The 11734-nt window shown below is 38.4% G+C and overlaps 1 protein-coding gene across 1 annotated transcript; it reads right to left on the reverse strand.

The window, feature by feature from the left end:
• Positions 1-6026: 6026 nt before the first annotated feature.
• On the reverse strand, positions 6027-8758 carry LOC139863629 (uncharacterized). Its single transcript, XM_071852241.1, has 7 exons — positions 8500-8758; positions 8241-8393; positions 7865-7990; positions 7376-7690; positions 6939-7262; positions 6815-6896; positions 6027-6412 (listed from the first exon to the last, which is right to left on the reverse strand). Exons 1-7 carry the CDS (start codon positions 8611-8613, stop codon positions 6027-6029), a joined length of 1500 nt encoding a protein of 499 aa, XP_071708342.1. The 5' UTR covers positions 8614-8758.
• Positions 8759-11734: the final 2976 nt, after the last annotated feature.

Consider the following 11734-nt stretch of genomic DNA (forward strand, 5'->3'; position numbering starts at 1 on the left):
ATCTATGGACCTCGACAAGTCTCATCCGGGGTACGGATGCTTTAGTACTTCGAGATTATTATTATTATACAGACGAGAGGTTCTGTTTGGGGATATTCTATGCATTAAAGTTAAGTCGGTTATCAAGCGTTCACCATATGAATGATTTTTAATTCGCGGGTTACGCTCGTTATTTTGTACTCGGGTTACGTGTATAATTAAATATATGAAATCTTGTGGTCTATTAAAATGATGGAAATGAATGTTTATGATAAACTAATGAACTCACCAACCTTTTGGTTGACACTTGAAAGCATGTTTATTTTTAGGTTTGAAAGAAATCTTCCGCTGTACATTTGCTCATATTAGAGATATTACTTGGAGTCATTCATGACATATTTCAAAAGACGTTGCATTCGAGTCGTCGAGTTCATCAAGATTATTACTAAGTCAATTATAGTTGGATGTATTATGAAATGGTATGCATGCTGTCAACTTTCGATGTAAAGAAAGTTTGTCTTTTAAAAATGAATGCAATGTTTGTAAAATGTATCATATAGAGGTCAAATACCTCGCGATGTAATCATATGTTATTGTATTCGTCCTTATGGATTAGGATGGGTCGCTTCACCTAAAGCCTATACCCTAAAACCTCGACCCTAGATCCTAAACCCGAAACCCTATACTCTAAATCCTAAACCCTAAACCCTATGCCCTAAACCCCAGACCCTAAACCCTATACCCTAAAACCTCGACTCTAGATCCTAAACCCGAAACCCTAGACCCTAAATCCTAAACCCTATACCATAAACCCTAGACCCTAAACCATAAACACTAGACCCTAAACCCTAAACCCTATACCCTAAACCCCATACCCTAAACCTTATACCCTATACTCTAAAACCTCGACCATAGATCATAAACAAAGAAGACCGCCGCCCCCGCCGCTGCCACCAACAACATCGTCGCTACTGCTCCTAGCACCTCTACCGCTGCTGCTACTAACAACATGCTGTTAATATACCCTCCTTCACACATACGATGAGATTATTGAAATAAGGTTTTGTATAAAATACACTATTTGTGAACCCTTAATCATCAATTTCGTTTTCTAGGTTATGATGAATGTGAAAGCATTCAATGCATTTAAAGATTATAACTTGTTCTTTTTCTTAACTAATAGTAACATATTATTCTGCGTCTTTCAAATATACCAAAATAAGCAAGCCACTAGCGGAAACCTTGTATATCCTCGCCGATTGAATATGCCATCCGTTACACCACTCTACCCATTCATTCCAACATGAAAATTGAGGGATCTGAAGCTCTAACCACATACAAACCTTGTGCCAAAGCTCTTTGCAAAACAACATTCGAACAAGAGATGGTCTAAGGATTCAACGGCATTCATACATTCAATCCTATCAATCTCGAGACACCTAAGCCGAAGGATTAAGTCTAGCCGGGAGTATATTTATGCCACCCTCCACATGAAAAAATTAATCGTGTGAGGTAAAATCCGATATCAATACGCATTACAATTCGAACATGGAATAATGCAATCTCAACTAGATAGTAATAAAGTAAAGACAACACATGATACCTTAATTAGTCGTCAATCGACAACTAGAACTAAAATAATAAAATTTAATAAAGACAACAAAATAGATATGTACATAATTTCCCTATTTATTCATTTACTAAAATTTTGTTGAAACTTAGTTTATTGCTGTTAGGTATTAATCAGGATAAACTTGCTATTATTGTTATTGCAAGTTGTGGTTTATAAATATTCCTATACTTTAGATCTACTAAGGTGGTATTACTAAGGTGGTATTTGGATCAGCGTTTATAAAATTGATTATGCATTTGAAATAATTAAAATCAAAAAAATTAGTTATAACAAAACATGTTATAGACCAATGGACAATGGTGTTTAAATCAGCAGTTTGACATAGTAATATCCAAATAATTAATCTTTTGAGTGATTGAAAAAAATCAGTGTATCCAACACTTATTTGATAGAATGACTTAAATAGACATCATACTGTTAAATTAAGTTAGCATGTATTAAACAAAATTAAGTTTATTCACTTGTATTTTCATTAAACATATATACTTTATTTATTTTTATATTTATAATGTATATCTTTATATTTTATTTATATATATATTATTATTATTATAAGAAGGTGTATAACTCTATTAGTAGTATTCTTATTACTTTTAAAATGAATTGATCTATAAACATTTGATTAACACTAAGATGATACTCCATATATCCGATTTGTTTTATCACTAAGCATGTAAAATTTAAGGGGTTATCACCAAAATGCCCAAATATTTTTTACCCCTTGCACCAGAGCCCAAAAAAAAAAAAAATTGACAAAATGCCCTCGCAAGGCGCAAGGTACCTTGCGACCTTGCCTTCTTGCGTCCTTGCGTATTCTTTTAATTTTTATCACGGTTAAATGACATGTTTAAACGCCCGCGCAAGGTACCTTGCGTACACACTGGCGCAAGTACGCAATCCTCCTTGCGTCCTTGCGTCCTTGCGTCCTTGCGCCTTTATCTTATCAGGAAAGGATTTTCAGGATAAGATTTCATTAGATTTTCTAGATTTTCATGGATAGAATTTCGATCCTATATAAAGAATGTCCCGGGAACTTGAAATTTATCATTTTCTAACAACTCATTCCAAAAGAATTTCAGTGATTATTGGCTACACAAGGTACATTTTCAAGCATTTTTTCACTACCTAAATATTTATGAATTGTGTTAATGAAGATAATTTGTTGTTCATATATGTTGTGGGGGTTCTTTTGAGTATATTAACAACATTCCCAAGTATTTACCCGAAGATTGTTTTAGAATTCGGCTAAAACTACCTGTTGCACCTGTAAAACTAATGAATCAGAGAATATTATTAAAAAATGTTCTTAAAAAAATACAAATGCCACCCAATTCACCTGTTTCAATGAGATACATTTATAATAACCATGTTTTTGATATTACGGATGATTATGAAGACTTTCAAGAGTTCTTACAATATGCAATTGTAAATGCTCCGATTGATATTTATGTTGTTGAGAAAGTACGAATGAATCTACCACAACGAAACCCAGAAACACACGTACCACAACGAAACTACGAAAAACACCAACCACAACGAAACCCAGAAACACTCCAACCACAACCAAACCCAGAAACACACTCAACACAAGTCACTGAACCAAACCTTCATAATTTAGAAGCGGGAGAGCCTGAAATGCCACCTCCAAACACTGAAGAGTTTGATATGTTTAACTATGGTGTTGAAAACGTATGTAAAATTAAAGAAGGAGACCACCCGTTTGAGATATCTGTTGTCGCATCTAGTGATTCAGATGGAGAAAAAGACGGAGACGAAGACGAAGACGAAGAAGATCAATATGAAGAAGAAAAGCAAGATTTATTCTGGAATATGCCACCTCTATTGAGTCAGAAAGAGCAAGAGCCTGAATTTACGACACAAACACCAACCATGTATAGGGTATCAGATTTAATTAAAGTTCGTCAAACTTTTTTGAACAAGGCCGAGTTCATAAACACTCTATTTACAAAATGTCTTGAAGAAAACTTCCAAATTAAGCCTGTAAAGACGGACAAATCTCGATACACCGCTAATTGTGTGTTGCCAAATTGTGAATGGAAAATTAGTGCTTACAAAATACGGAACACTGAAAACTTTATGGTAAAGAAATTGCATGACGTACACACATGCTCACGCACACTAATTATGGGAAACAATAAACATGCTACCAAAAAGGTGTTGGGTAGTATGCTTGTGGATTCTTTCAAGTCTGCAAACCGGGAATACAAATCAAATGATATACGTGCGGATATAGGACAACGGTTCGGTGTCAGCATATCTTACAACCAAGCATGGAGGGCTAAATGTCATACATTACAGATGCTTCATGGCAGTGCTGAGGACTCGTTCCGAATGCTTCCCCTTTACCTATATAACATTAGGATCCACAACCCGGGAAGCGTAAGTAATTTGGTCACCGACAAAGAAGATAGATTTTTGATGTGTTACTATTCCCTTGGCGTAGTTGTAAGTATCGATAATCTCTCTCATTTTTAACTTATAATTGACCTTATTATAATTGAACACTTTTGACCTGCTAAAATCTATGTAGTTTCGATCATTTGTTCAACATTGTCGCCCGGTAATCATCGTCGATGGTGCGCATTTGAAGGCAGGGTACTCGGGGACAAATTTAGTTGCCGTTGCGATGGATGGCAATAATGGAATTCTGCCATTGGCCTACAGAATTGGTGGCGGCGAGACAAACGAGGTTTGGTCATGGTTCTTAGGCAACCTAAGAGATCATTTAATGAGTTGTGGTATGAGTGATCGTATTTCAGAGCTTACTTTTATTTCTGATCGTGCTGCTTCAATAGCACATGGTGTTTCAACTGTGTTTCCTGAAGCCTTTCACTGTTTTTGCGCACGTCATTTGTTTGGAAGCATCAAGACTAAATCTAACAAATTCAAATATTTTGAATGGCATTATTGGAAAATGGTGAAAGCTTACCGTGGGTCGGATTTTGAGGATCATCTTAGTGTATTTCGAAGAAGATTGAGAGCGTCTTACAATTATTTTGAACAAGTTGGTTTCCACAAATGGTCCAGAAGTAGAGCTGAACATGTTAGGTATTCATACCTTACTAGCAACAGTGTAGAGTCTGTTAACGCACTATCCAAACATGCTCGAAAACTACCTGTTTGCATGTTGTTTGAGTTTTTTCGCGCTTCAGTACAAGATTGGTATTTCAAACATCGCAACCAGTCGGTTAGTCTTACTTCAACGGTTACCCCATATGCTGAACGTAAACTAGGCAAGAGGACGAGAAAATCTAGAAGATGGCAAGCAATTCCATCGACAAACAATCTAATAGAAGTGCGAGATGGCAGAAAAAATGGAATGGTTAATCTCGACGATAAAGTATGTTCATGTGGGCAGTGGCAGTTATCGGGGATACCTTGCGGTCATGTTATTGCAGCAGCACGACTTTTCGGCGTGGAGGATGTTACTCAATTTGTATCACACTGGTTCACAACTCAAACTTATATAAATACGTATTTTGAACACATCCTTCCTTTGCCCCATCGGTCAGAATGGTCGTATCCGTCGCCCGGCGTTTTACAAATTGTAAACCCTCCCATTAAGGAGAAAAGAGCCCCTGGACGCCCTAAAAGTACAAAACGTATTCCGTCGAAGGGTGAAGATACTGAAAAAATCGTAAGAACTTGCACTCGTTGCAAAGAACCAGGTCATGGTAGGGATACGTGCACAGCTTCTTATGACCGAACAGGTGAATCAACTTCTAAAAGAGTAGTAAAAACATCGGCCCCAAAATCGAAGAAGGGTAAGGAGAAGGCCACAGATGCTGAAGCTTTTAAGGCATATCAGTCTCAGTTTTATGCAACGTGCAATTTAGGGAGCGATAATTAGTAACACTATCGCATTTGGAATGTCAATTTTATTTTTAACTTATTGTTGGATTTCGTTTGTTGTAATGTATTGTTGTATTTCCCTTGTATTCTAGGTACCTACTGTGTTATTTTATGTAATAAATGTAATTTGTTTTACAAAACACGCAAGGCTTTGATTTCCTACGCAAGGCTTTTGCTTGCGTACGCAAAGCTTCGCTTGCGTACGCAAGGCTTCGCTTGCGTACGCAAGGCTTCGCTTGCGTACGCAAGGCTTCGCTTGCGTACGCAAGGCTTCGCTTGCGTACGCAAGGCTTCGCTTGCGTACGCAAGGCTTCGCTTGCGTACGCAAGATGATGAAAGTATACACACGCAAGGACGCAAAGCATTCCTTGCGTACGAAAAATATATACACGCAAGGACGCAAATCTAAGCTTGCGTACGCAAGCATAAGCTTGCGTCCTTGCGTGGGGTGTCAAATACAACTGTTGCAAAAGTGAATTTACCAGCAACCTATTTACACCAAATTTGCATACAAGACCTGCTATCTATTAGCTACAATGTATCAATCAACCTGAATCTCTACTGGTGGAGTTGGTGGCGGCGGTTCTTGTGTATCAAAACGTGCACGAAAAAACGTTCTTGCCATTCTGTTTCTATACTGCTCTGCAGCCTTTTTAGCATCTCCAATGTTGTCAACCTCCTCCCTTCCATAAATAATCCTCTCCATATGTATGCACACCCAAACCCCACAATCACCATGACCACCAGTCTGGATTGGCACAACGGGACCAGGTTCAATCATCAACTCCACACTCTCTTTATTTTCATAGTATCCAACAATTTGGGAGTCTTGCGTCTTGTTAAAATAGTCAATCGCCTTCAAGTACACTGGCAAGGTGACTCTTGAAAACTTCGTCAAGTTTTTTTTCACTGACATGTCCGGGTAAACTGTCGTACACAAAAACCTTCATTTCTTCTAACTTCAACTGAAGCAGCAGGAAATGTTCTTCTTTCCAAAAATGTAATGGGATCAAGACTTGTAACAGACAGGCAGAAAGGTTAAAACAAAACAAGGACGCAAGGACGCAAGATAAACCTTGCGAAAACCCAAAACTTACGCAAGGACGCAAGGTTAACCTTGCGATAATGGGACGCAAGGACGCAAGATAAACCTTGCGTTTCCAAAACACACGCAAGCCGCAAGGTTGAACAAGGACGCAAGGACGCAAGATAAACCTTGCGAAAACCCAAAACTTATGCAAGGACGCAAGGTGAACCTTGCGACAACGGGACGCAAGGACGCAAGATAAACCTTGCGTTTCCAAAACACACGCAAGCCGCAAGGTTGACCTTGCGACATTGACACGCAAGGACGCAAGGGAGAACTTGCGTCCAGTAACAAAGATGCAAGCTCGCAAGAATGTCCTTGCGTCTGCTCCAGAACAAAAATTTCTGTAAAAATTCTTGTGTTTACCTGATCACAGTCAGCCCAAGATGGATATAGGTCAACACTACCGTCTCCAAGTCCAATTAAGTACATGTAATCTGGAGGATTTTGGCCAATAATTCCCTCTCCATCTGTTGTAGATTCCTCCTGTGTGCCCACCTCCTTCTGAGTATTGTCAAAATAAGTTTTGAACCTCTCAAACATGTTCATGAATCCCAGTGGCATAATAGTCCATCTAGAACTAGCCTTAAGCACCTGAGCTGGAAACTCAGGAGTGGCATAAACTTGACTGGCTCGGGGGAGAAATCTCTGACGATATCTCAACAGAAATGTAGCCCAGCCGTCAATGTGCTATAAATATAACAAGTTAACATATACAGTGTAACCTTAGTAAAATTTATAAATTGTATAAAATTATATAAAATTAACAAAAGAATAACAAAATAACAAACTTACAAACTTACCAAGTTATCCAAATAACCAGAATGCCCTAATGCCAGTAATCGAAGCCAAAAGTCTTGATTTATAAAAATGAATTGCTCATTTTGAAAGATGAACATGCAACGCGTCTCTTGCTTGCTCTCAATCATTGTCTTTGGATCTTTTGCTGGACCTGCATGCTTTCTACCATCTCTCCAGGCATTAGGTGGCGGTGGTTGGAGAGTTCCTTGATCATTTATAAACCTGTCAATCATCCCCCAAATTTCTTCCTCAGTAGCCCAGTCTTGTTCCTTTCTTTTTCTCTTACTCACTTTAACAGGCTGCTTATCAACACTAACCTACAATAATTATGGGAAACAAGGTTAATATAAATTAATTCAAACAGACGCAAGGACGCAAACATAATCTTGCGTGTGTGGAATAGACCACACGCAAGGACGCAAGCACAACCTTGCGCCTAAAAGATAACGGACGCAAGGACGCAAATGATGGTTTGCGCCAGCCAAACTCACCTCTGCTGCTGCATCTGTGTCCATGGGTACCACATCCTCATTAATTTGTTGTTGACCTTGATCTTCTTCAGTCCCTAACTTTACAGCATTCATGCTTTCCACTTTCTCAATCACATCTTTTGACAACTGAGTAAAATACATAAACAACAGAGTAAACAAACATACGCAAGGACGCAAACTCAACCTTGCGACAAACCCACGCAAGGACGCAAGTACAACCTTGCGTGCCTAGAAGATAAGACGCAAGAACACTCTTGCGACACGCAAGGACGCAAGGCATGTCTTGCGTCCGTGACAGTAACAGAAAACAACCTTAAATAGCCATTGTTTATTGCAATAATTTAACATACAACTATTTTAATTTGCTGGGCTGTACCTTCTCAATGGGTTTTCTGTACCCAGGTGTTGTGAATGGGGACCTTAATACACCAGTTGGCTTTCTTTCTCTGATTCCACGTCGAATGTGCATTGGAGACGGCCTTTCAGTCTCATTATCAGACAAAGATCGATTGAAACACATATCATCATCCTAAACACAATAAATAACATAAGTAATAAATAAATCAATAAATCAATTCAATTAATACCAAAATAATAATAAATAAATCAACATAAATCAATTCAATTCAATGTACCTGATATTGTTGTTGTTGTTGCGATAAAAGTTCTTCGTGTTGCATAACAAGTTTTTTGCAATCAATTAAGTCTTTCTCTTGTTTGTCCACCCGCTTTGTCAACAACTCTAACATACGATGTAAATTGTGTACATCGTGAAGGCCCTCTGTATGAACATCTCCTGTTGAATGCTTGTGGTGTGTCTGCTCAGACCCATCAACAACTGGATCATCTGTATCAACTTCATCATCCTGGACCTCAACCTCGATCTCATCTTCTGGTACCTTTCCTCCTCTAAAGTACACGTCACTCTAAATCCACCATTGACAACTCTGCTCTGTTTCAGTTGGCTGCAGACCACGAAAAGGTCTCTTTTTCTTGGGACACTCATCCTACAATTAATTATTCATATTAAATAATTATCAAATAAGAATATTAGCAGAAACCAATAATCAAAGACGCAAAGAAAAGCTTGCGTCCGTGTACGCAAGGACGCAAACAACTCTTGCGTTGAAGAACAAAAACACACGCAAGGACGCAAGGTCCACCTTGCGTCTACCTTAAAACACACGCATGGACGCAAGTGATACCTTGCGTCCATACCAGAACCTGTCTGTAAACAGATAACAGTTTACATGTACGCAAGGACGCAAACAACTCTTGCGTTGAAGAACAAAACCACACGCAAGGACGCAAGGTAGACCTTGCGTCTACCTAAAAACCCATGCAAAGACGCAAGTTACATCTTGCGCCCATACCAGAACCTGTATGTAAACAGATAAAAGTTTACCGCGTACGCAAGGACGCAAACAACTCTTGCGTTGAAGAACAAAAAAACACTCAAGGACGCAAGGTATACCTTGCGTCTACATAAAAACACACGCAAGGACGCAAGGGATACCTTACGCCCATAACAGAACCTGTCTGTTAACAGATAACAGATAAACTATGCAACAATTTAGGATAGGCTAACATTTTAAAAATGTAACTAACCTGAATATGTAGGAGTTTAAGGTATTCAGACATTCCAAATGACTCGGCAGATGAACGCTTCCAAAAAAGAGCCCTCGGTACTCCATTCTTGTCAGTCTTTTTTGCAAACGGTTTAATGGTACGACGGTAAGACTCGAGAATCCAAATCTACAAATAAAAAAACAATTAATTTAATTTATGTTATATCTTAAATATTAACATTAAATAACAAATGTTCAACCATTTACCTTGAAAGCCCACATAAATCCCGCCAAAGTGTACGCCTTTCCACTCTCTAATTGGCTTTCACGAATAACAAAACCTTCACTAACCGCTTCGTAAGTTGGCTCCCAAATACGAGACCCCCATGGGTACTGATTAACACGCGATAACTCTTCGACTAGCCATAAAAACTTTTTATTCACAACATGGATCCCTTGTTTACCCATAAAACCTCTCTCTACAATCAAGATATTTGCTAATCGCACCACATCATCGTCACTAATACGGCTGTGATCAGATTTTAAAAGCATCTTTTCAACATCACTAATCAAAACATTTTGAGAATCTTTAAAACCCTTAAATAAACGTCGTCTAATAGGTGCGGTCTGGACGTCATAATTCTTCGGGATGTAATGTGCCATGTCCGTCCGGCTACTAAACAAAAAACCCGTAACAAGACAAAATTCACGGCAACCAAATCTAATCGAAAAATTGTTCTGGAAATGAAACCATATATCCTCATGCTCATCGGGGTACTTAACATTATCTAGTCTATCCGGCCGCACACTCTTCCGTTGGAGCATGCAATGTACAAGCCCGGGATCATTACCAAAGTATTCTAGATCTAACCATGGACCGAAACACGTTTCTTTAAACTTTTTAATTTGATTCTCAGTCATGACCTTCTTCACATCCCCTATAACGCTCAACTTATTCTTCATCGTTAACTTTCCTTCCACAAATCCCTGCATAAGTAACAATAAAATCAGCAGAAAGTAACAGGACGCAAGAACGCAAGATAAAACTTGCGTCCGTTTAATTGACCATCGCAAGGACGCAAAGACAAGCTTCTGGGACACGCAAGGACGCAAAGACAACCTTGCGTCCAGTAGCTTTGCGTACGCAAGCACGCAAACTAGGTCTTGCGTCTGGTCAATTTCCCTAATTCTACGAGCAGTTAATGTATGTTTCACTCGAACATATAACCCAAAATACAGTTGCATGTCATAAAACAACGGTTGTACTTCGTTAAACACAAATACACCTCGAACAGACATTTCATCGAGCAGTTGGTGTGCACATTTATACAATTCGCATCGAAGATAAAATAAATAGATAACACACACATAAACAACAAAGTAATCACTAACCTGGGTGCTTGCCATCATTGCAAATTTGATTCCTTGATTATTTGCTTGATTACTTCGTGAAAACCCGATTTCTTTTGCGTGAAAACCCTAATACTTCGTGAAAACCCTTGTAGACTAGTATAAGAAGTCACGGTGGTAGCAAGAGGGGTTAGGTGGTGGTGGAGATGATGAAGGAGGAGAATCTGGTAGTAGTAATTGAAGAGGGTTTACGTTTGTGCTTGCGTTGTTGCGAATCGCTTGTGTGACTTTATTTGCGTGTTTGCGAATCGGATGAAAGTGTGGAGTGACAGGTTGAAAAATGTCATTTAACCGTAGTTTTTTTAGAAAAGACGCAAACACGCAAGGTCGCAAGGTGCCTTGCGCCTTGCGAGGGCATTTTGTCAAATTTTTTTTTTTTGGGCTCTGGTGCAAGGGGTAAAAAATATTTGGTCATTTTGGTGATAACCCCAAAATTTAATTGGACATTTTTATTTTTATTGATTATTACTCACATATCATTTGTTTAAGACGTGCTATGTTTGATTGTTGTTACATATCAGTTATTACCATAATGTAAATGAATGGTGCTTCATTTGTCATATTTTACTCGGTACTTATTCATTCGTATTCCTTCACCAAAACACTTTTAAAATCTGTTTTTAAGTATACCCAAATCTATTTAGACCATTTTTAACCCTGCCTATGACGTCACAGGCAGATTGTTCACTTTTTGGCCAAAAAGTGCAATCTGCCTCTGACGTGGCAGTGTCACCCTCTGACACCAAAATAACCCTGACGCTCCTCCCGTGTCAAATAGGTCCCACCAGTTTTATTTTTATTTTTTATTTTATTATGCATACAAATTATATTACATATAATTAAAAAACATATAAAAATTAACCATTACATAAAATTTAACCATTACATAAAT

This window comes from Rutidosis leptorrhynchoides, chromosome 8, assembly GCF_046630445.1.
Source record: "Rutidosis leptorrhynchoides isolate AG116_Rl617_1_P2 chromosome 8, CSIRO_AGI_Rlap_v1, whole genome shotgun sequence".
In the NCBI taxonomy this organism is placed as follows: Eukaryota; Viridiplantae; Streptophyta; class Magnoliopsida; order Asterales; family Asteraceae; genus Rutidosis; species Rutidosis leptorrhynchoides.

Excerpts from the sequence above, each read along its gene's own strand:
- LOC139863629 (XM_071852241.1), bottom strand. The coding sequence starts at position 8,613 with ATGTTAGAGTTGTTGACAAAGCGGGTGGACAAACAAGAGAAAGACTTA. Across the intron at positions 7,991-8,240 it reads ACAGAAAACCCATTGAGAAG|TTGTCAAAAGATGTGATTGA; the intron begins GTACAGCCCAGC and ends TATTTTACTCAG. Across the intron at positions 7,263-7,375 it reads CTGGTTATTTGGATAACTTG|CACATTGACGGCTGGGCTAC; the intron begins GTAAGTTTGTAA and ends TTATATTTATAG.